Source organism: Trichechus manatus, unplaced genomic scaffold (genome assembly GCF_000243295.1).
Source record: "Trichechus manatus latirostris isolate Lorelei unplaced genomic scaffold, TriManLat1.0 scaffold00038, whole genome shotgun sequence".
Lineage (NCBI taxonomy): Eukaryota > Metazoa > Chordata > Mammalia > Sirenia > Trichechidae > Trichechus > Trichechus manatus.
In genome coordinates, this window is record NW_004443974.1 from 8800775 (window position 1) to 8825528 (window position 24754).

Genomic DNA, 24754 nt, shown 5'->3' on the forward strand with positions numbered 1-24754 from the left:
GCACTATATACAAGCTACAAGGACGTTCATTACGTCAAAGTCTTTTAAATCTGGTAGCGAGCCCATAAGTTGTGTACTGTTGTCATCCACACTTTACAGATGGGGAAACTGAGGTGTAAGGAAATTAAGTAACGGTCTCAGGCCAGAGAGATCCGTCTGAACCCAAAGCCTTAGCCCTGAGGTCACTCAGTCTGACTTCCCTCCCAATCAGGAATCCCTGCTACTATGTCCTGAAAAGCGTGCACCCGATCCTGCTACACACTTCCGTGCCGGAGAGCTCATCACCTCTGCATCCTCCCCAAACCTTCAGACTCCTTCTACACCCCCGACCCCACCACCTGGCCCAGGCTCTGCCTTCGGAGGCCAAAACCTCAGTTTCCTCCCCAGAGGCAGTGCCCTCGCCCCGCTCCGCCCCGCCTTGCTCCGTTACCTTTCCAATGGCCGGGATGAAGACGCAGAGACCCGGGTGCAAGGCCAGCTCTGCCACTAGCGAGCTGTTTAACTTTGGCGAGAGCCCTCAGCTCTCCGAGTCTTCATCTGGAAAATGGGTTTGACAGCCCCTCCCTCACAGCGGGTTGCAAGTAAAGGAGATGAGGCCTGCACGGGGCCAGCTCAGGGCAAGTAGTAAAAGCTCGGTACCGAGTGCTCCATCCTCCGCCACACCCTGGCTTTGGACACAATTCTTCAGCTTCCACAAGTTTATTTTGGAACCAAATCTCACAAGGTGGCCCCCTCTAATCGGGTGACTACCTGTGTGTTGGGGGTGGGGGCTGTGGGCAGTGACAATAGGCCTTGTTCAGGGGCTAATGGTCACCGCGCTTCCAAAAGCAGGCGGGTCTCTGGCCTTCCCAGAGGGCGGGGATCCGAGGGGCGGGGTCTCCTAGCCCCGCCCCCGAGGCGTTGCCACTCGGGGCAGGGTCGGGCTGCGAGACCTGGAGCGTGCCTCTGCCTCTTCCAGACAACCTCACAGACCGCAAACCGAATGCAGGCACCAAGCTGAGCGAAACGGGTGAGGACCGGGGCCTGTGAACAGGGGACGGATCCCTCGGGCTTGGGGAGGAGACAGCGCGGGTGAAGGGGAGGTCCCTGTCCGGGTCCCATCAACCTACGGGGGGTTTCCCCATTGGAGAAGGACGCGTAGTGGCAGCCGAACTTTGCATATCTCTGTGAGTGTTAACCACTGTTGACTAGGTGGGAGGGCAAGGCTGGTGGGAGCCAAGGAGGTTGAGGGGCAAATACAGGAAGACGTGAACAAGGGAGTGGCGGAGTCAGCATTTACTTGAGCCCATACAATGTGCCCAGCACGGGCTAGGGGCCGCGGCCACAGCCCTGGACTGGACTCTTATAACCTCCCCACCCACCTTTGGGTGGACGCAGGCGCTATTTAAAAGGTTGTGGGGGGGGATAAATTCGAACTTCTCAGAGTTCAGAAAGTGTGAACCGCCATGACCTCCTGTGACATCATTCCCTGATGGCTCTAGACTCTCAACAGGCCTGAGACCCGGCTGTTGGGACACAAATCAGTTGCCTTGGAGTCAACTCCGGCTCGTGGCGACCCCATGTGTGTCTGAATAGAACTGTGCTCCATAGGGTTTTCAATGGCTGATTTTTCACATGTAGATCATCAGGTCTTTCTTCCAAGGAGCTTCTGGGTGGCCTCGAACCTCCAACCTGGAGCATTATTTCAGTGCCAATGTTTTCCGAGGCCCATTAAGACCAAGAAGGCTCCTCCTGGCTTGCTAAGCTCCCCCAGGCTTCCAGAAATGACCCCCAAACCACCCATGACTGGGTATCCCCAGCTTAGCACAGCACCTGGCAGTGGGGCAACAGGCCCCTTAACGATGTTGGGTGGATAAAGAGATTGAAAACCGACCTTGAAGGAGGTGCCACTGAGGAAATAGGAGGCCAGTCCAGGCAGGCGGCCAGCAAGCTTAAAGGTCTGGAGAAGGGATGCTGCCTGCGGAACTGAAGCAGCTTGGGGAGCAGGGGAAGAGATGACTGCATGGGGGAATCGTGGGACAGGTGAGGCTGGGGAGGCTTGAATGCCAAGCTATGAATTCCAAAGAAAACAAGGAAACCACCATGCCTGAAAACACTACCACCACCACCGGGCGAGGACCCTGAGCTCTGTCTCCACCCCTCTCTGGCCTTTGAACTATTGCTACTCTCCTCCACCCTCAATTCACCAGGGCTACATCGTTTCTGAGCTTCAGTCCTGGAAGGGGCTCCTGGAGACCATCCCTTTGTGCAAGTAAATGTCATCCCCAGTGGGTGGGCCATCCCGCCCAAGGCTGCAGCCTGGGCTCCCAGCCCAGTGAGTTGGCTCCCCGCCCCATGGGTTCTGGGGAGCAAACAAGGAGCAAGATGACCCTTCCAGAGTCAGAAGAGGGTAGCCAGGCAGGACGCTGAGCTGTTTTCCTGTTTTTGTTTTTGTTTTTTTCTTCCTCAGCCCACACTGGCTGTGCCTGTGACCCCCGTTGTCCCCCACCTGCCCCTGCTGGACCCAGAATGGCCCCTTGGCACCACTGCCTCCTCTACCTCTTGGTACCTAAACTTCGGGAGGGGGATTCAGGGGAGGAGGTCAAAGGGACTTGAGGCTGTTAGGGCTCCAAGTGGCCATCCCACATCACAAGATCACTGCAAAAGTTACATAAGCCCTTGGCAGAGAAATAGAAGTAAAAGCACCACTAGGTGCTACACCTCTTATATTCACTTATCAGCTTTATTCCCCACAAGGGGGAAACAGGCTTGGGGCGGTGAAGTGACCTGCCCAAGGTCACACTCTGGGTGAGACTTGAACCCAGGTCTGACTGCAGAGCCTACAGCTTCCACTAGACCCTTTGCCCCACCCCGCTAGCACACAGTAGGCATTCAGTAAACCGCACACTTGGGTGCACTTGTCCCAGCCCTCACCTCGCTCTTTCTCTCTTAGATCAAGAGTCTCTCTGGGACACCCTCCAACTCCCCAGGTGAGTCAAGGAAACCCTGGGACACAGGTTAGTATGACGAATCCCTTCCTCTGCTGCCTCAAGGAGTCCCCTCTCCCCCAGCTCAGCCAGCTTGTGGTCCATGCGTGCACTGGCCTCTAGTGCAAAAGATGCAAGAAGGGCCACTTGGTTTGTCACCCACCATACCAGACCCTGTGCTGAAAGCATCACTTGGGCCCGCCCCATTCCTGCCATTTTACAGATGAAGAAACAGGCTCAGCAAGAGGACACAACTTGCCAGGTCATACAGCATGGCCAGGGTTCAGTCTATCCAGGCGCCAATGGCTCCAAGCCCAGCGTCCTTGGTGCTGCCCAGTCCCAGAAGTGTCAGATGCCCATCCATGTGCTCTCCCACACCCTCTCCTCTCCAGCTCCAGCTCCAGTGGCCCCTGGTGAGGTGGTGGAGACAGCAGGTGGGGTGTGCAAATATCCACAGCAGAGACTAAGCTGGTGGCAGGCCCAAGAGTCCTGCGAGCTGCGGTTCGGCCACCTGGCATTGGGGCCCCCAGATGGGGTCCTTGCTCTGAGGCTGCGCGACCAGGTCTGGATAGGCCAGAGCGACGCCCTTCTGCGGAGACCGCCGCAGAGGCGTGAGTGTGAACCCCTGAAGTGGGGGGCAGAGGCTCTGGTGACCTCTAGGGATGGGTGTCCACAGTGGCAGCCCCACAGAATCAGTCCTCTTTGCATCTCCAGGTTCCCTTGCCCTGGATAGATGCAAGGGATTGGCCCCAGGTATGGGCGTTGGAGCCCCCTTTTCTTCCTCTGTGGGGAGGCACCCCAAAGTCCGCAGCTGCGCCAAAGGACAGTCAGAGGCAGGACCCTGTGTGTAGTAGCTGGGGAAACTGAGGCCTGGGCCTGCGTGTTCCCGCAGGCGCGCGCACCATGGTCGCTCTTGTGTTCGGCGAGAAGACAGCGGACAGGGCAGCGTGGGTGCGGACACCCCTGCCCGAGCTGGGGGAGCTCACCGCGTGCGCTCACGTCCAGTGGGACACCGCCTCGCCCGACACGGCCACGCTCTTCTCTCTCGCAGTGCCCGCGCTAGCCAATGCGCTGCAGCTGCGCGCCTTCGCCGAGCGCGGGGGCGCGGTGCGCGCCGCGCTCGTGGTGCGCGGGCACCATGCGCCCTTCCTCCCCGCCTTCCGCGCTGACGGCCGCTGGCACCACTTGTGCGCCACGTGGGAGCAGCGCGGCGGGAGCTGGGCGCTGTTCGCCGACGGGCGGCGGCGTTCCGGGGCCCGGGGTCTGGGTGCGGGCCACCCGGTGCCGCCCGGCGGCGTCCTCGTGCTAGGCCAAGACCAGGACTCTCTAGGCGGCGGCTTCTCCGTGCGAGACGCCTTCAGCGGCAACCTCACCGACTTTCACTTGTGGGCACGAGCGCTGAACCCCGCGCAATTGCGCCGGGCAAGGACTTGCGCACCACCCCCCAGCGGCCTGCTCTTTCGATGGGACCCGGACGCCCTAGACGTCGCTCCGTCGCTGCTGCCCACCGTGCGGGTGCGCCTTCTCTGTCCCGGTACGGCCCAGCCGGGCCTCCTCGTCCCTAGATCCTGCCTTCTGGACGTCCGGCCCCGCCCCCTGACCATCAGTCCGGCTAGCAGTCCTCGCCCGGCTCCCTTGGCTCCAGTACACTTTTCTTATGTGTTGCTCTGGCCCCGCCCCTGGCTCCAGTACACTTCCCTTCTGACCCCGGGGACCTAGCCCACCCCTTGGCAACTTGGCCCTGCCCACCTGCTGGCCACCCCGCCTACTGGTTGCGGTGTCTCGCCCTGCCTTTGGGCGGTCTGTGTCCACTCCCTTGGTCATCCGCCCAGTGCCGGTAGCCCAAAGTCTGGGCTCGCCCCCTGGCCACTGTGCCCCGCCCGGTGCTGACCCCTCCCCCCGGTTCCCAGATCTCCCGCTAAACCCGGACCGTGCGTCCTGGCGCCCCCTCAGGTGTGCAGGTGCCTTCAAGGCCCAGGCGGTTGGGTGGGTCACTGTGACTGCTGGGGAGCCAGGGCGCGGCCCTGACAACTCTCTCACGCCTGTCAGTGCCCTCGGAGGAGTGCCCCACGTGGGACCCAGGACTCGGCACTGAGGGCTCTGAGTCCTGCCTGCAGCAGCATCTCTTCCTCTGCTGCTACCGGACAGGTGCGCCCTGGCTGCGCCCCTGGGCTCTACGGGCTCTAGGGAAGGGGAAGCCAGGTGTGGACCAGTGCAGGATGAGAGGAGAGAGTTTGGCAAAGCCTGGGAATTCAGAATCTTCTCAGGGCTTCCACGGAGTCTAGATCACAGGACGGTGGTGATTCCATCTATGTGACCTTAGGGAAGTGCTTTGGTCATTTTGTGGCTCAGTTTTCCCATCTAGAACACCATGTGTGAGGTTCGAGACACACAGCCGGTAGTGGGCTCTTCCTCCCTCGGGCCTCCCTTAGTGGGGCAGTTGAGCTGTCTGGGTGGTCACTGGGTAGGTTGGCACCTCTGTGCAGCTATGTTGCCCAGGGTCTCGTCTCGCATCTGCTGCTTTGCAGAGACCTATCGGCAGTTGCAGGATGCCCAGTCGTGGCCCGGCCAGGATGTTATCAGACGAGTCAATGCATTGGCCAATGCTACTGTGGTGAGTCACCCTCCCAAGAGGCCTGGGGAGGCTGGGGGCACTGTAGGTCATCTCCCTGAGCCTCAGTTTTCTCCTGCATAAAAGAGACACCCAGATAATATGTCTGCAGGAATTAAAGTTGTTTATGCTCCCTAATTTGGAGCTCTTAAGAGCTGGGGCCTTGTAACAAGGTAGACCTGGACCCACCAAGAAGACCCAGACAGAGCCAAAGTGATGACCCCTGGGGAATCCCCTTGTGACAGACAGACCAGCAGCCAGTGGTTCCTCTGTCCACAGCTGCCCCCTGACCCCCTCTCTGAAGTCCATGGGGCCCTGTCACTGGCTGAGGCCTCTCACTTCCTGGGCATCCTGGAGAGAGTCCTGGCAAAGGAGGTAGCTCCACTGGGGCCAGCTGTGCTACTGGCTGTCATGCACTTTCTGAAAAGGGTGGCGGCCCTCGGGGCTGGGGAACCCCAACTCCTGACTGGGCCTTGGGAGCAGCTGGGCCAGGATGTCCTGTCTGTGGCCAGCCTGGTCCTGGAGGAGCAGTTGGCCAACACGTGGCTGTCAGTCAGCAAGGTGAGGCTGGCAGGGATGGGTGGGGCAGGGACCTGGGCTCTGATTCCAGCCTTGCTGCCAGCTTGTTGTGTGGCTGTGGGCAAGGCAACACCGTCTCTGGGCTCCATCACCCCATTCATCTGGAGAAGCTCTTCTTTCATCTGTTTTATAAGTTGAACTTCCACATACAACTGCACTTGAACAACAACTTCTGCAACTAAATATTAAGAGCCACTCATCAATAAGGGCCTCCCCATATCCAAGAATCTGCTGACCAACTTAAGTGGGAGGTCCTCTATGCTGAGTGTTCAGCCCATCTCGTCTGCCAAAACAGCCCAGACACTCTGGAGGACTTGAGAGATGCTACTAGATGGAGAGGTGTTGGAGACCTCATCCCTGCAGAAGTGGCTGTAGGCCTGGAAGTGATGAGCCCAGAGAAGGAAGGGAACAAGAAATCGTGGACATTGCCTGCAGATCTCTGGGGCTGAGAAAGCACACCGGGTCCCTCTGTGGTCTCAGGGACAAAGTGGAACCAGGGCTTGGGGGTAGTATGGGGATGGTACAACACAGGAAACTGGTTCCATGGAATGGTTCACCTGGACAGGTGGTGAGCTCCCCATCCTAGGAAGGGTGCAAGCTTATGATCAGACTGTCACAGAGGGGCTGCAAGCATTTGGTTGGGCATCTAAGGCACTTTGGTAGAGTGGAAAAAGATGGCCTCTGAACTTCAGTTTTCCTCCCTGGAGAATGGGGATTATCACACCTGCCTCACTAAGACAATGGAGAAGAGTAGATGGGTGAATTGCCGGGCCCAGAGTAGGTATCCTGTTAATATGCATTCTCCCCTCCTTGCCCTGCCCCCCCCCCCAACATGGATTTCGTTTTGGAATCTCAAAGTTGAGCACCTACTATAGGTCTAGCACTGAGTCAGCCTGAAGAAGGGGGAGGCATGGCCCAGCCTTCAGAGTGTGTCCTTGCTGGCAAATGACAGACCAGCAGGCACAGAGTGCTGTAAGGCCCTCAGCTTGACTGGGGGCAGCTTGGAAGGCAGGACTGGAATGGTCAAAGGAGGTGAGGCTGGATTAGGCAGGGCCTCAAACACCAACCTGAGGACTCAGGACTTGATCTGGAGTCCCTAGGGAGCCACTGAGAGTTCTGGAGCAGACAGAGTCACCAATCAAACTACATTCCTCACAGATCATTGAGAGTGTGTGTACTTCAGTAGTCAGTGCAGTGGGGTATGCAATGTGCGAGGGACTTGGGGATGCTGGGCTTGCACACTGAGATGCGGCTTCCTGTCAGGTGGTTGGTGGACCCATGTCTCTGGTGGCAAGTGTGCACCACCTGGCACCCCTGCTGAGCACCATACTGACCTCTGAGCGGTCCCAAATGCACATCCAGTACCGCCATGCCGGTGAGCCTGCCACCCGCCCATCCCACACAGCTGGGCCCTGGGTTGACAGCTCTTCCCTCAATCCTGGTCACTGGGATCTCTGTCTGCACTTCTACAGACACTGCATTTTGTTTTCTGCCTTTGCCCATGTGGTGCCCTCCATCCAGAATGTCCTTTCCCTCTTGAGTTCCTGGAAAACTTCTGTACATGCTTCAAAACCCTGCTTGAGCACTAACTCATCCAGGAAGCCTTCCCTAGTTTCTCCTCTCTCCTGACAGTCAGTTCCTCCCTCCTGAAAATCTCTCATTGCATTTGTGGTAACTGTATAATGAGATTGCCTCCCTCCACCTGAAGCTCCCCCAAAGGCCTAGGATGTTTCTTAGTCATCTCTATCTCAGGGCCAAGCCCAAGTACCTACTCAGTGAATGTGTGCAGACTGAGTGGGGAGGCACGTATCCAGGAACTCAAGGCATAAACGTGTGTCCTTCAGGTGCCCACTGGTTTCTGGTGGCTCATTGCCTCCTAGTGACACCCTTCTCAGTGGTCCCCCTCTCCCCAGACTTAGAGAGGTCAGATCTCCCTTGGGCAAGTTGCTGAACCTCTTTGAGCAGGAGCAGCGGCCCCCTAGACCCTGTGGCAGGGAGAGGGGGAAGCAGACCCTGCCGGCTGGGCCAGCTCGGCAGAAAGACCTCCCTTCTGAGGCCCAGCCACCCGGCCCCATTTAATCCCAGGCCTGGAGGTGCGGAGCTTACGCCTGAGGGAGGCCAGCACAGGGGGCTACACATTCACGATGCCTGACGGGCACCCAGAGGGGCCTGGCCACATCCACATGCCCGCAGGTGAAGTGAGGCGACTCCTCAGGAAAGGTGGGTAAGGGCGAGGGGGTGGTCTGGGTCAAACCTTAGCTCTGATAGTTGCTAGCTGTGCTACTTTGAGTAAGTTACCTCACCTTTTAGAGCCTCAGTTTTCTCATCTGTAAAATGGGGAACTAGTACTTGCCTCGTGGGTTATTATGAGATTAAATAATGCCCCAGGCAAAGCACCTACCACATAGAAGGTGTTCACTTAGTTTCCTCCGCTGAACCCCACACAGTTCCCCTCTGAACTGGGTGGTGAGAGGACCCCCCGCCCAAGCCCTTGGTGCCATGTAGGGGTGAAGAAATATGGCAAAGGGCTTTGGAGCTGTGAGGTTAAGCACAGGGCACAGGGATTATGGCTGGTTGGAATTCTGCCTTTGCCACTGCTTTGCCACTTATTAACTGTGTGATCTTGGGCAAGTCATTTAACCTCTCTGAGCCTCAGTTTCCCTATCTGTAAAGTAAGGAGAATATTTCCTTTGGGGCTTTCCATGGTGCTTGATCCATCACTCGGTGGGGTCTTGGGTCCCCCTCCCACTCATCCAGGCCTCTCTGGAGTCACCATGATCCACAGCTGGTTCACCTCAAGTGTCTTCAAGCACACTGTGGAAGGGCCTGGCCTAGAACCCCAGGCTCCTGACAGCTCGGAGGAGGCGGGCAGGATGCAGAGGTGAGTAGGCCCCAGTAGGCTGCTGAGGGCCTGCATTCCCTTCCCAGGGAAGGCCAGGCCCCTATCCCATTCCAGAACCTCCATTCTGGTAGGAAAAATTGTCCTTAGAAGCCCAGACAATACATACACCTCCCCCCTGACACACACACACGTACATTTGTGGGCCTGCCAAGGATGTGGCTGGTGGAAACCTGGCTCAACTCCTATCTGGGACCCTGGCTTCAGTGTTGATACTCAGGGAGGGAACACAGCTTACCCAAGTCACCAGCAAGACCCTGAGGCTAAACTGAAACTCAAGTACCCTAAGTCCCAGCTCTGGACTTTCCTGATATCTGGACACGGGGGTGCCATCTCTACCACAGAGGCCTGTATGAGATGAACCCAGCCATACATCACCTATCCCCAGCCGCTCCAGTCAAGTGGTCCCCTTAAAAGCTCTCTTTCTCCCCGCAGGTTCCTAAGCACACAGGTGGGGTCAGCCATCATTTCCTCTGACGTATGGGATGCCGGCGGGGAGGTCAACATTGCTGTCACCTTTCACCTGAAACACCAGGCTCAGGTACAGGGTGGGACCCCTGGGAAACAGCCACCCTAGTACCCTTGTCCCGGTAGGGCCCTTCACCTGCACCCCTTAATATTTGTTCATTGGACAACCAAGATCTAAACACTTTTAAGGAAAATATTCATCCACAACCTATACCCATGGTCCTCAAGGGAAGGTGAAGGGAAGTAATTTATTGCACGTTCACCTTATGCCAGGTGCCTTAAATAAGCTGCATCAATTTAATCCTTCAACCCCACCCCACACTCCATTTCTCATAGGCGAAAAGTGAGCCTGAGAGAAGCGATATGATTGGCCCCAGCTTGTACATGGCTGAGCTGGGATTTCATCCTAGGTCTGGGTAACTCGAAAAACTGATGGTTTCCATTATTATATACCAAAATATGTGCACATGGAGGCATGCAGTAGGCTTCATAAGAGTAAAAATAATCTAAATGTCCGTTAATAGCGGATTCCTTAAAGAATCAGGTAGATCTATACAATGGAATAGTCTGCTGAAGTTATATAAGGAATGAGGTATTTCTGTATAAACTGACATGGAAAGATCCCCAAGACACGCTGTTAAATTCATTATCTTTAATACATAAATTCATTCTTCCTTTGTACACATTAGAACATTTCAGAGAAAGCTAGTCTTCTTTGCTCACCGCCACTAATCCTGGATATACACACATATATATGCATACCCCACAGTTTAACAGTTTTTTGTATATCCTCCCAAGACTTTTAAAAAATCAACTTGATTGAGGTATATGAATCTACATACAATAAAATACATCCATTTTAAGTGTACAGTTTGATGAGTTTTGACCAGTGCACTACCACCCCAATCAAGATACAGAACATTTCCACCATCCCAAAGCGTTCCTTTGTGCCCCTTCCCGGTTCATCTCCTTTCACTCACACCCCAGGGAAGAACATTCTGTCTTTCACCATTAAGTGCGATGTGCGTTTTTGTAGATGCCTTTTATCAGATGATGTAAGTTCCCTTCTCTTCCTGGTTTGCTGAGAATTTTATCATGAATGGCTATTGAGTTTTGCCAAATGCTTCTTCCACATTGACGTGAGCATATGATTTTCTCTTTTATTCTCTTAATATAGTAAATTATATTGATTGATTTTCAAGTATTAAATTAACCTTGGATTCCTGGGATAAACTTTATTTGTCCATGACACATTATTTTTTGTATATATTGCTGGATTCAATTTGCTAATATTTTGTTAAGGATTTTTGTGGTTTTGTTCATGAATAATGTGGTCTGTGGTTTTCTTGTAATGTCTTTGCCCAGTTTTGGTATTGGTAATCCTGGCCTCATAAAATGAGTCCGAAAGTATTCTATCTTCCTTTTTTTTTCTGAGTTTTCCAGGATTGGTATTATTATTTCTTGGTATTATTGGTATAAATGTCTGATGGGATTCACCAGTGAAGTCAACTGGGCCTGGTGTTTTCTTTGTGGTATGATTTTAAATTATCAATTCTATTTCTTAAGTTGATATAGGATTATTCACGCGTTTTGTTTCTTTTTGAAATAGTTTTAATGGTTTGTGCATTTCAAGGAATTTGTTTCACCTCAGTTGTCAAATTTCTAGCATAAACTTGTCAGTAATATTCCCTTATCTTTTTACCATCTGTAGGATCTGTAGTGATGCTTGCATTTTCATTGATTGGACTAGCTAAAAGTTTATCAATTTGTTTATATTTTCAAAGAACTAACTTTTGAGAAGGTAGTTGTATATTAATTATATGACTTAAATTAAAAATAAAAATAAAAAGTAATCATGGTAGCAAATTTGGAAAATAAAGAAAAGGATAAAGAAGACAAAATTCTATCACCCAGATATAACTACTGTGAACATTTTGGTGTATTTCCTGCCAGCCTTTTTCTGGCCATACAGAATGTTACATATATATATATTTCTATTGCAAAATAAAAGCCCTTGATTTTTCAGCAGAGTCATATACACATTTCATTTCCCTGCTCATGTTGTCTGCATTTTTTCCATCAGAGTCCCCCCTTTGCCATCCTGTCCTTTATCACTTGCTGTACAATCCTAATATTTGTAGGCTTGTGCTGCGACTCAGGTCCGTAACCACCACCTTCATGGGGGATGTTCCAAAATGAGCACGACCCTCTCCCGGTCATGTGTCTAGAGTGTCTATAGTCTTTTATTTATTACAACTAACTCTGCCTAACCCTGTGAGAATCCTCACTCACAATGTTTTGATTCTGGTGACTATTTTCTGGTGCTATATGACCAGGTATGGGGTTACCGGACACAATTAGTTCTATGACTTTTGAGTGTACAACTACATTTATATTTCCAGTTGTACCACTTTAAAATGCCATCATTGGTGTAACAATCATCCATTTAAAACGTATACAGAAGCTTGTATCTGTGTTCCCAGCACCTAACATAATGGGATGCCAATAAATGGGATGATAATTCAGTCAACCCTAGAAATAATATGTTCTCTGGAGGCATCATCCATCATCACGGAATGCTGGGAAAAGCATGGAGTTGGCCATGCCAGAACCATTCTCAGCTCTATCATGGCCTGGCTGTGTAATCTTGAGCAGATTAATTCACCTCTCTGAGCCTCAATTTCCTCATTGGAAAATACAGGAATTTACACCTGCCTCCTAGGTTGCTACGAAGATCAACCATAATAAAGGGCATGAAAACGCTTTGCAAAACACTAAGTGTCATGTTTTAGTGAGGTGACATTGCCATTACCCTCACTAGCTGGAACAAATGGCCCAAGCCCCAAGTTCAGGCTGCCTTGCCTGCCTGGGTTTGTTCCAGTACAACTCGCTGCCTGATGTGTCCTCACTGCTTAGTGACATCTTTTAAAAATCTATATTGTCATTTTTAATTACAAAAGAAATAACACATTCATCATAATATATTCAAACCCAGACTTAACTGTTGTTAAGTTAGCTGTGTGTTTGCTTCCAGGCTTTTTGTGTGTGTGTTTTCACAAAAAACAGACCTTAGTTTTATACATAAATGGACTCGTACCTAATGTTCTGCAGCTTTTTCCTTTACTGAACAATGTATCGCAGAGATCTTCTCACATCAGTATATAAAGCCCTGTTTGTTCATCTTAACAGATGCAGAGCATCCCCCTACTGATGGACACTTAGCTTGCTCCCAGTTTTTCGATATTATACATGATGCTAGCACTAAAGTCCACTCACCTCACCTTCCCTTCCACTTCCCCACTGGCTTTTTAATCAGCCCCTTCACCCATGACCCCTGCTGACAGCCCCTGGTGCTTCAAACAGAGGGGCTTCAGCATTCTCCACCATCTTTCTGGTTGCTCCCTCCTTTTCCACACACATTCACGCATGCCCTGTGCCCCCACACTCACACCTGCACTATGCCCCCACACACGTTCACGCCTACCCCGTGCCCACCCACACTCATGCCTGCCCCGTGCCTCCACACACACTCACGCCTGCCCTGTGCCCCCCCACACTCATGCCTGCCCCGTGCCCCCCCACACTCATGCCTGCCCCGTGCCCCGACACACACTCACGCCTGCCCTGTGCCCCCACACACACTCACGCCTGCCCCGTGCCCCCACACTCACACCTGCCCCATGCCCCCACACACTCATGCCTGCCCCGTGCCACCACACACACTTACGCCTGCCCCGTGCCCCCACACACAGTCATGCCTGCCCTGTGCCCCCATACGTACTCACACCTGCCCTTTGCCTCCCCCATACGTACTCAGACCTGCCCTGTGACCCCCATATAAATTCACATATGTCTCTGTTCCTCCTCACACTCATACCTGCCCTGTGCCTCCCATACACACTCACACAGCTCTCACCTGCCCTGTCCCTGTTTCCTGCTCGTAGGCCTTCCCTCAGAAGCTGGTGGAGCCCATCTGTGCTTTCTGGAACTTCAGCAGTAGGTGAGTTTCTTTAAAGAAGGCATTTGTTTTTGTTTCTTAAGGACATCTACCCTGCTCAGGCAAGAGGTAGAGCTCAGGCGTGTTTTTGGTCATCACTCACCAACCCCCTCACAGAGGTGACTCCAGGCCCCACTCAGTTCAAGAACAAGCTGGGGCAGGAGAATTTGTTACTCAGGAGGTAGTGAGATCCCTGTCATATGAGGTATGCAAGCCCACTGTGTGGAGTGCTAGGAGAAGACTCATCTCTCAAATGAGTATCAGACTTGATTATATCTGAGGCCAGGGTCCTAGAGCCTTGGAAGGGGCAGAGGAGGGTACAGAGATTAATCCCATCTTCCTGCGAGGACCTTGAGCTGAGGGAATGAGCATCGATCACTTTGCTTAGTAATTACTGCAATTAATCAATGATAATCAGTCATTGATATCAGCCCTGTCCTCCCATCATCCCTGAGAGGGTTAAGTACATTTTACAGATGGGAAACCGAGGCCCAGTGATTTGGCCAAGGTCACATACTGGTAGAGGAGAAAGGCTTTCCCCTGCTTGCCACCTGCCCCTGCCCCCCACCCCCATGTCCACCCCGTTCAGGAGCCTCTCTGTTCCATCCCCCCCAAGCCCGGACACAGGGGGCTCCTGGGCCACTACTGGCTGCTCCGTAGCTGCCCTGTACCAGGACTCCACCGCCTGCTTCTGCAACCACAGCACCAACTTTGCTGTCCTGTTACAGGTGTATGACATCCAGGTGGGCACCTGGGGCTATGGGAGAGAGGTGATTTTAGAACCAAGTCTTAGAGGATGAATAGGAGTTAAGCAAAAGGGCATCCCCTGATGAATGCTGAGGAGCACTAGCATTTAAGGGCTGGAGGGGCTGCATGGTAGACTTGTCACACAAAGCTTCCAGTGCAAGGCCCAGGAGTTGAGGAAGATGAAGTAGTAAGGTGAGCATGGGTCAGATCACACAGGGCCTTGAACGCAGCTCACAAGCTTGAATTGTGATCCTATTAGCAGAGGCAGCCTTGGAGTAGCGTTAAGCAGGCGTTGAATTTGCCTCTAAGGCACTCTCTGGTGCCAGGGAGTGAGACCCGAGGTGGAGAGAGCATCAAGGGGAATATGGACCTGGTCTAGGCAGAGAAAGGGGCCCCCAGACAGAGGTGAGGGGGATAGGGAGGAAACTGGATTGAGGCAGGAGGAGGAAGCAGGTCAGGGATGAAGGCCTGGGCTACTGGGGGATGAGGGACTCGTCTCTGAGGGGGACACAGCGGGGGAATGGGCTTGGGTGGGACACAGGGGTCTGCGACGCCCATGAGTCTGTGGGTCTGGTGTTCAGGAAGGGGGTCTGTGCTGGAGAGGAAGTGGAGAGCTGGTAGGTAACACTGTGGGCCAAGATGAGGGTGGAAGTAACAGGAGACACAACCCTGAGGGGCACCAGCTTTTAAGGACTGGAGGGAAAACCAAATTACAAGGAAGGTCAGGACAGGGTGGGCTCACTGAAGCCAGCGAGGGGCTCTGAGTGGTCACTTGCTCAAAGGTCAAGTTAAACGGACTGAGGAGTACTCAGGACCTGACGCCAGGACTACTGGGGTGACTTGGCATGCTGGGGAAGACACTAGAAAAACATTATCAAATGCATGCTTCTTATAAAAACAGCATGAACATTTTCCCACGTTAGAAACAGTCCACATGCAGCCCCATTTCTAGTAGTGTCCACCTGCATGTGATGGTGACTAATGACTCCTACCAGTGAGCAGGTCGGTTGCTTCCAATCCAGTACTCTTAAACTCGTTGCTATCAAGTCGATTTCGACTCATAGCGACCCTATAGGACAGAGTAGAACTGCCCCATAGGGTTTCCAAGGAGCTGCTGGTGGATTCAAACTGCTGACCTTTTGGTTAGCAGCTGTACCTCTCAACCACTGCGCCACCAGGGGTCCTTGGTGCTCTTAGTAGCTGTCAAATCAGCTGGGCCAATTAGGGTCCATTTAGAGGGAGCCAGCAGGAGAGAATGACACTTGAAGGCACATTGCTCAGTCCTACTGTGTGCAGGCCTCCACCCTGCCAGCTGGTGCCATCACTGTCCCGCTTTACTGCAGAGAATGGGCTGGCAGTGGGGGAAGGGGGGCGGCGGGGCTCAGAGACCCCAGGCTGAAGGTGAGGTCTGGCCTGGGTCAGGTCAGGGTGGTGACGGGGTGACAATACTCTGAGGTCTCTGTCACTCCCTGCAGAGAGGCCCTGAGGAGGAGTCATTGCTGAGGACTCTCTCATTTGTGGGCTGTGGTGTGTCCTTCTGTGCCCTCGCTACCACCTTCGTGCTATTCCTGGCAGCCGGGTGAGGAGAGCTGACCACAGCCCCGGGCCCTGCCGCCCCTCATAGGCCCCCAATTTCCCCCTCAGGTCAGGTGTCCATCCCTGACCCTGGGAGGCCCTTGGTCCACAGCCTCCCCTTAGGATGTGCCAACCTCCTTCAGAGCTGCTGTCTCTGCTTTCGTGTCCCAGGTCATTAGCCCAGCCACAGGGGACCCAGGAGAGGGGCAGGGGGCCTGAAAGGGTGTGGGTGCTCCTGGTGGTGTCCTTGTTAACTGATTCCTCTGCCTGTCCAGGGTCCCCAAGTCAGAGCGAGTCACAGTCCACAAGAACCTCACCTTCTCCCTAGCCTCTGCAGAAGTCATCCTCATGGCCAGCGACTGGGCAAAGGCCAACAAGGTAGGCAGCCAATGGGTAGACTTGTGAGCTCAGAGGGACCTGGACAGCACAGCCACCCCTGCCCATGGATGCCTGCAGGCCCTGCCCCTTCTCTGGGTGGTTCCCATCTTTACTTGGATCCATTTCCCTGGGGAAGAGAAAGGCCCAGAGACGAAAGCTCATGAGTGGATGAACTGGACCCAGGGCACTGCCCAGAAACCTTACGTATTAATACCTCCTCGGGATGGCAAGGTCAGGTGTGGCCCTGTGGCCCCAAGGCAGACTGCACCCATGGCTAACTGTGGTGGGAATCCCCCACCCCCAGCAGGTGGCGTGTGTGGCTGTCACAGCTGCAATGCATCTTCTCTTCTTGGTCGCATTCTCCTGGATGCTGGTAGAGGGGCTGCTGCTGTGGAGCAAGGTGGTGGCTGTGAGCATGCGCACGGGCCCGAGGATGAGGCTCTACTATGCCACAGGCTGGGGTGAGGTTCCTCTGCTTCCTGCTCTTGCTTGGTTCTCCTCAACTCTGCCTTACACTGCGTCCATTGCTGTCCATCACTGCCCAGCACTCAGCACCACCTGGCACCCATCACTTGGCCCCCAGCACTGCCTGGCACCCAATACCACCACTACCAGGACCCATCAGTGCCCAGCCCCATCACCACCCGGAACCCATTTCTACCCAACACCCAATACCACTCGGTGCCCAACACTACCTGGCACCCATCTCTGCTTTGCGCCCAATACTGCCTGGTACCCAACACAAATCTCCACCCAGCACCATCACCACCCAACACCCAACACCACCCAACACAAATCTCCACCCAGCATCATCACTGCCCGGCACTCAACACCACCCGGCACCCATCTCTGCCTGGCATCCAGCACTGCCTGGTGCCCAATACCATGGCACCCATCTCCACCCAGCACCCATCTCTGACACAAGCTCAATTTTCTGAGCTGTCAACCTCCAACTTCACCCAACTCCAATTTTTCTAAATCCTCTCCCATTTCAACTACCTCAACTCCCTGCCTCTAGTGCCATCACCCCCGCCCCCCGCAGTCCTTGAACAGCTAACCCCCATGCCAATGGCCAACCATCCATCTCTTTGGATTCCCAACCCTAAGCCCTCAACCCAGTCACAGCACTTCCCACTCCCAAAATACTTATGGCCCCAGTGCTACCTCACCAGTATCAGGCTCTCCCAACCTTGCTCCCCAGATCTCCCCAATTCTCCCCAGTATAGCCACTACTATGGCACAGCTGTGGGCTACAGCTCTGGAGGGGGGCTGGGTCCTGGAGAGGAAAAGAGTGGGTGACTTGGTCCTCAGGTCAATTCTTCTTCCCCTAGGTGTGCCTGTGGGCATCGTGGCCCTCACCCTGGCCATGTCCCCCCATGACTACGTGGCCGCTGGGCACTGCTGGCTCAACGTGCACACAGACACCATCTGGGCCTTCGTGGGGCCTGTGCTCTTCGTGTTGACTGTGAGCTGGGAGGTCTGGGGGCTTGGAGGGGAGAGATGTGTCAGAGGCAGGGAAGTCCCTTTTACCCACTCATACCAAATCTACAGGCCAATACCTGCATCCTGGTCCGCGTGGTGCTAGTCACTCTGTCCAGTGCCCGCCGCCGTGCCCGCATGCTGAGCCCGCAGCCCCGCCTGCAGCAGCAGATCAGGATCCAGTTATGGTGAGGCCCAGGGGAGGGGGAGTGTAAGGTCAGCTGATGCCAGGTGTGAGGGTCCTTGAGTGTGAGCACATGTGAGTCCATGTTGGGGAGCATGTGCCCCTCTGGCTGTGAATGTTCATGTGTACATGAGCATGTGTGTGCACGTGTCCTGGCTCTGTGTGCATGACGCTCACACATGTGGACTGTGTGTAACGTGTACGCTCGTGCATAGCATGTACTGGGGGATGGTAGTTGATCCTGCATGTATATGCGTGTTGGGGGGGTGATGTGTACACCAGCCACTGTCCTATGGGCTCACTGATGGTCTGGTAAGGAGGCCAAGGTGGGGAGACCCCAAAATCAGATACTCCCCAGGAGCCCAGGTTCAGTGTGAGTATCTGGATCCCTACCCCTGCCAAGAACCTCTTTCAGTCTCCAGAGCCACACCCTGCTTGAGAGGGGACACCTCTGGTCTTCCACCCACAGCTCCGCCTCCTCTCTGGCCTTCCTCTGCCACCTCCACCCCCCACCAAGGGCAGAGCAACCCAAGCCAGTGGGTCCCTGAAAAGCCAGGGAGTCCCAGAGCTTCTTAGAGCCCTTCCTGACTCCGTGACCTCTCATCCTACTGCCCAGGCCTCAGCCCTCCCTCTGAGCAGCTGCTACCCCCTTTCTTTAAGCCAGGCTTGTGAGTGGGACCCCACGTCCCCAGTGCCCAGTACCCCTCTTCCTACCACCTCTGAGTCTTTGAGAAGGGGCAGAAAAGTGCAGCCAAAGATTTCAGCTGTGCCTGAGTCTTGAGCTGTGGTCCCTGGTCTACAGCTCCAGCCCTTCCCCAGGCATTACTCTTCCCTGGAGCCCTGAGAGGAGGCCCCCAGGCCACCCAGGCCTCCCACAGCCCTGCCTGCTCTCCCACAGGGCCACGGTGAAGCCGGTGCTGGTCCTGCTGCCCGTCCTGGGCCTGACCTGGCTGGTCGGCATCCTGGTACACCTCAGCCCAGCCTGGGCCTACGTGGCTGTGGGCCTCAATTCCTTCCAGGTACCTCCAGGCCCCGGGTAGTCTGGGATTGGAACTCTGACATGCGCTGTGAGGCAGTGAGCTCTCCATCATGGGAGGCACCCAACAGCAATCCAGGCCTGAGCAGTAGGGGGTGGGGCAGGGGGACACTGCACCCCCTCCCCTGACAGAGACAAGCCCTTCCTCCAAGACCCATGTTCCCAGAGCTCCATGAGCTTCAGTCCCAGCTCTGCCTTCTTAGCTGTGTGACCCTGGCTGAGTTTCTCTACCCTGACACAGGGTGGTGAGGGCAGCAGTATCCCCCTGCCATGGCGATTACTCCAGCTCTTTGCCAGGCAGCCCCCAACCCCAGGGTGGGGTAGGTCTCCGAAGCATTCCATCCCTATCTGTGCCCCTCATATGAGCAGAGATGCAGCCAGGGACCAGTGTCACTGTCACTGCCATCTCTGCCACCCTCCCTTCCCCTCTCATTTTTTTCTGAGTCTCAGTTCTTTGTCTTTGAATTTTCTGATTCTCTCATTGTCTCCCAGGTTCTATCTCTCACTGTCTCCCTCTCAGCCATATCTATTTTTTCAGGCATTGATCCACCTGCTTCTCTTCCTTGGCCTCTCTTTAAGTCTCCCCTTCTGTCTCTTTATCTCTGACACCCCTGTCTTTCCGTCTCTGTCTCATGCCCTGCCTCTCTATCTCCTTGGGTGTGACCCTCTCTTGCCCCCTCCTAGTCAGCCTCAGGCTTTCCTTGAGGGTCTCCTGGTAAAAGCAGGGGAGAGGCTGCCGTGTAAGGAGCAGGAAGATGTGGGTCTGGGCGTGCCACTGACATTCATGTGACCCTCTCAGGCAGGTCCCTGACTCAGGCTCAGGGCTTCCTTCTCTGGTACCCTCTCTCCTGCTTCTCACCCCAGCCTTGGCCTTTCCCTTCTCCTCTCTTTTCTGTCATGCATTCTCTCCCCACCCTCCTCCAACCCTTGTCCTCTTACTCACTCTCCTGTCGGTCTTGAGCCGAAGCTGACCAAGACTTGCCCTCAGACCTCCCCCCGGCCCTTTTTCCTGTCAAGGTGGCCAGGGAGCAGGGTTGGGCTGGAGGAACTAGAATTGGCCCAGCCTCAGAAATCACTCTTCAGGGTGATTTGTTTTCTTCTGACCCCCTGTGCCGGGTTTCATGAAAGGAGAGCAAAGGTTCACTTCTACAACCAGCTGTAGCTCATACTTATCTGGCTGAGAGAGGCCTGTGAAGCCTGGGCAAGTTGAAACAGGCCTGTTTCTACATCTATGTAAACCAGTTGCTGTTGAGTCAGTTCCGACTCATGGCAACCCCATGTGTGTCAGAGTAGAACTATGCGTCATAGGGTTTTCAAAGGCTGATATTTTGGAAGTACATCACCAAGCCTTTCTTCTAAGGTGCTTCTGGGTAGACTTGAACCTCCAACCTTTTGGTTAGCAACCTAGCACATTAATCATTTGTACCACCCAGGGACTACTCATTTATATAAACGGGATCATATACCCACCTCATGGGACCATTGGGGTTCAGTTGAAATATTTGCAAAGGACTAAGCACAATACCTTGCACATTCTAGGAGCCCCATGAAGGTAAGCTTTCATTCATTTATTCACTCAATAAATACTTCCCCAGTGTCTCCCCTGTGCCTGCTCTGGGCTACATATGGGGGAATATGGTGGTATGTGGAATCAAAGACTTCACCTTCTTGAAGGTCTTAACCTTACGGAGAGACAGACACCAAAACCACACAACCACAGTATGATACAATTGAGGCTGAGAGACCAGGGAACAGTTGGGTGCAGTGTGGGGACAGAGGAGCCACTTAGGAAAGGCATAGTCTGGGCACTTCCTGGAGGGGGTGATTCTCAGCTAAGACCTGAAGACTGGGTGGGAAGAGTACATTTTAAGCTAGGTGAGCAAGGTGGGATCAAATGGAGGGGGCAGGAAGGGGGGCAGAGGCCAGACCATGCAGACATTAGACTTCATTCCAAGGGTACTGGGGAGCCACGAAGGGTGTTAAGCAAGTGCTGGTATAGTTGGGTTGGAGTTTGGAAAAATGCCTTTGGGTGATTAGTAGTGGGTGGGAGGAGACTGCCCGGTCCTGCGCCATCCCCGCAATTGTTATGTTGGAGCCCATTGTTGCAGCCACTGTGTCAAACCAGGACCAGGCAGTGTTTTGTTCTATTGTACATAGGGTCGCTATGAGTAGGAACCAACTCGATGGCACCTAACAACAACAACAGGGCGAGATGGGATGGGAAAGGCAGTTCAGAGGCTAAGGAGAGAGGACAGACTGGATGTGGAGGGCTGGGAGGCGCCAGGGCCTGCCTTGGTGACGGGTGGGGGTGGGGGAGGTTAGGGTGGAATCATCCCAGTTGGTGTCCCGGACACAGGGGGAGCAGCAGGGTTCTCAAGGTTCCCCCTTTGTCCCCTAGCCTGAGCCTCAGGGAAGGGGCTATTACCTTTTGGCGTTGTCTGGTTGGCATCAAGGGAGTCCTGGTCTCCAAATCCCATCTGCTGGGCCATATTGTGGCCTGGAGGGTGGGGCCCAGAGGCATAGAGATCCGAGGGCTGCCTGGTGGCCAAGAGGCTGAATGCGAGGGGTCGGGTGGGGCAAGTCTCTCTCTCTCACTCTCTTTTTCTCTCATAGAAAGCCATAGCTCTGGGCTACACCCTTCCAGTGGGGGAGGGGAACAGGGCAGGGTTTGAGGCCATCTTTCTGTGTCTCTGGATGACTTTGGATGTGTCTTTGGGCATCTCTGGGTGTGACTCGGCTGAGGCCCGGCGACCACTGGGGGGCGCCGTGTCCCCAGGCAAGGCGAGAGGCCGGGCGGGGGTTCCCAAGCAGTGACACCTGCCCGCCGGGTCTGTCCCCAGGGGCCGTATATCTTCCTGGTCTACGCCGCCTACAATGGGGAGGTGAGTCGGAGGGAGCCGGCTGCGAAGGGCGGGGTCAGGCAGCGAGCGCGGCTTATCTGCGCGGGCTCCGCGGCCCACGGGGGTCAGCGGAGGTCCCGGGCCTGACCTCGACGCTCACCCCCCAGGTCCGGGGCGCCCTGCGAAGGATGACGGAAAAGAATGCGACCGAAGCGACCACGGCGCTGGCCGTCGCGGGGGCGGGAGGCCCCGCCCACGGCTCCGCCCACGGCCCCGGTCCGAGCGCCGCCAACGCGCTTTCCTTTCAGACCCGCTCTAGCCCCGCCGGCAGGGCCTCCAGCCCTCGGCCCTCAGGTCCCTGGGCGGTGGCCCAGGACAGCCCCATGGCCTTAGTCCCACCCCGGAGGCATGTGGCTGTCAGAGGTACGGGCCTCACCACTCTCCATTCCCAGCGCTACCCAGTGCTTGTTTCCCCAGTGCTCAGGCAGAGTTGGGAGGGCAACAGCAAATTCTATTAGTCCGTTTGAAAGACAAAGAAACTGAAGCCCAGGCAACTGGGCCTTAGATTCCTTAGAAATGGCACATCCCTCACGCCTCCCCCTCCAGCCTGCCAAGGAACAGGGAACCCCTAATGCCCAGCCCAGAAGTGGAGCTGGCCGCTGACATCTTCCCTGGGTCACCATGGGGCAGGAGATTGAGGGATCCTGAAGACAGGTGGGTGGATGGGGTTCCAGGGCTCTGCCATGGTGTGTGGCTTGAGTGGCCAGGTCAGGAGTTCCAGTCCCAGTTCACTTTCTGTGCATCCTTGGGTAAGTCATCTTCCCTCTCTGGGCCTCCATTTCCTCATCACTAATCTGTGGGGTAAGCCTTTGGGTGGATCCTTAGGGTCTTTGAGAGTGAGATCCCCACCCAGGGTGGGAGAGCAGAGGGAGAGCTTCCTGCCTCAGTCTCCCCAAATTCACCAACTTGAGCATTTTTCCCCCACTAGGGACCCCCAGCCTCAGAATCCCCACGACCTTCTCCTCCATTGCAGAGCCCGAGAGACCGGTGAGGCCCTGCCAAGTGTGGCTGCGAGAGTTGGGGAAGCCACAGTGGCTAGGGGTGGGGCTGGGGTGGGGGCCTTCCCCTGGGGATTCAAGAGACCTCTGTTCTTCAGTTACTGGGCTGAAGAGCACTGGGACTTGCTGACTGACGAGGACTGAGCTTAATCTCTGTATGCTGGCAGAACCTGAATGCCAAGGCCACTGTGGGGAGGGAGTCATCACCATGGTAGCCATGGGCCCCGGGGCAGGGAGGAGCAGGAGTGGGGACCCACCCCCCCTTGACAGACCTCTTCTGTCCTCAGGCTGTGGAGCTGACAGCATTCAAGACTTCAGGTATAGCTCCCACTTCAGGGGGATCCCTTTTTCCCCTTTGGCCTAGACACCCCCTTTGCTCTACTGTATCAGGATGGAGGTGATTTAAGAAGCAACCATACCCTACCTCCCACCATTTAAGGGGCCCTCTCTACTCTTTCCTTGTTGGTGCCAGAAGGTCCTCTATTAGCACGCTGTGGGCTCTGTCAGTGAACATGCAGTGCACCCTGGGAGAGGGTTAGTTAAGGAAAGAGTTTGTGGGACCCCTTTCTGGAGCTGGTGCACTGGGAGGGGCAGTGAGCAGGAAGCCCAGAGCCTGCCTTCCAGCACCCCCAGCCCAACCTCCTATCTTTATCCTCCTCTGAGGCCCCCTATCCTGATGCCTCGTGATCTGAGAGGCCTTGCAGGCCCAGTGAGGAGCAAGGCCTTTCCTTCAGGGCCTCAGTTTCCCCAGCTGGACAGCTGATGGGGGCATGCTGGAGGGCCGTGTGGGCAGCTGGCAAGGCTAGGGCCACCCTAGGCCTTACTCAGGGAGGGGCCTGAGGCCTCGGGAGCTCAGCTTGGCCCGAGGGAAGCCGTGGGGACCCAGCTTGCTGTCTTCAGTCTCCCTGATCCTGAGTTCTCACAATCTTAAAATAGAGACAACCCTATGAGGAGCTGGCCCAGTACCACCCAGCCCCAAACCACACAATCAAATCCAGTGAGGGCTAGAGGCCTGTTGATTGAGCTCTTACTGGGGCTCTGTGCTAAACTCCAGGCATTTAATCTGGTGACCTAGGAAAATGGAGGTGCTGTTAGCATACCATTGTGCAGATGAAAAGCTGAGGCACAGAGAGGGACAGTGACTTGCCAGGGTCAGGGGCAAAGCTAGGGTCGGGCCCACGCCCCCACAGATGAAACTGAGGCATAGCAGTAGTCACATGGGCATACACATGGACACATTAGAACCCAGGTCCGTGTGACCCCTAGCCCGGACTCCCAGCTGGCCTCCACCACTGGCTGGTGTCTCAGTCCCTTGGAGCCTCAGCGTCCCCTTCAGCAAAATGGGCTAATGGCGCCCCCTGCAGACCTGTTGGGAGGGCGCAGGCGCCCAGCGCCCAGAGTAGGCGTTCCAAGGGGGCCTGAGCTGCCCCCTCCTGCTTCCCCCAGCCCCCCATACCCCCACTCCTACCCCCATCCCTGCAGGCGCATCGCGTCTGTGGGAACAAGAGAGTGGCAGCAGCGCCTCTGTGCTCAAGTGACAGCGCCTTTGTCTTCATTGAATGGGTGCGTTGCTAAGGCCCCTCTTAGCAACAGAGTAGCTTCCACTTCGGCCGAAGGCCCTGGCTCCACCCTCTGGACCCCTAACTCCAACCCCACCTTACGGATCCCCCCATACACCTGCAACCCACTCAGGTGGCCTGAGCAAGAGTTGCCATGGAGTGGAAGGAGGCTTCTGGCTCTGTGTCCCTCACGGCGCCTGCCACTGCCCCTCCTAAAAGCCCACCCAGCCCACCAGGGGCATGCAGAGTTCTTAGGATGGGGAAACAGGCTCAGAGAGATCAGAAAGACTGCCCAGGACAAGCCAGGCCAGGATTCCCACCAAAGGTCTCCCCCAGCCTCAGTTCTCAGCCTCTTCCCCATCCTGCAGGTCCCCGTCC

General features: G+C 55.0%; 1 protein-coding gene across 1 annotated transcript; it reads left to right on the top strand.

The window, feature by feature from the left end:
* Positions 1 to 446: 446 nt before the first annotated feature.
* Positions 447 to 24355, top strand: ADGRD2 (adhesion G protein-coupled receptor D2). The gene is made up of 24 exons (XM_004375820.1): positions 447 to 548; positions 832 to 1025; positions 2933 to 3000; positions 3365 to 3577; positions 3859 to 4500; positions 5016 to 5114; positions 5495 to 5580; positions 5857 to 6138; positions 7420 to 7531; positions 8914 to 9037; positions 9491 to 9596; positions 13468 to 13523; positions 14110 to 14263; positions 15743 to 15846; positions 16118 to 16220; positions 16528 to 16681; positions 17552 to 17685; positions 17772 to 17887; positions 18782 to 18902; positions 21760 to 21801; positions 21927 to 22182; positions 22748 to 22806; positions 23105 to 23135; positions 24300 to 24355. The coding sequence occupies exons 1-24, from the start codon at positions 447 to 449 to the stop codon at positions 24353 to 24355; spliced, it is 3414 nt and encodes a 1137-aa protein (XP_004375877.1).
* Positions 24356 to 24754: the final 399 nt, after the last annotated feature.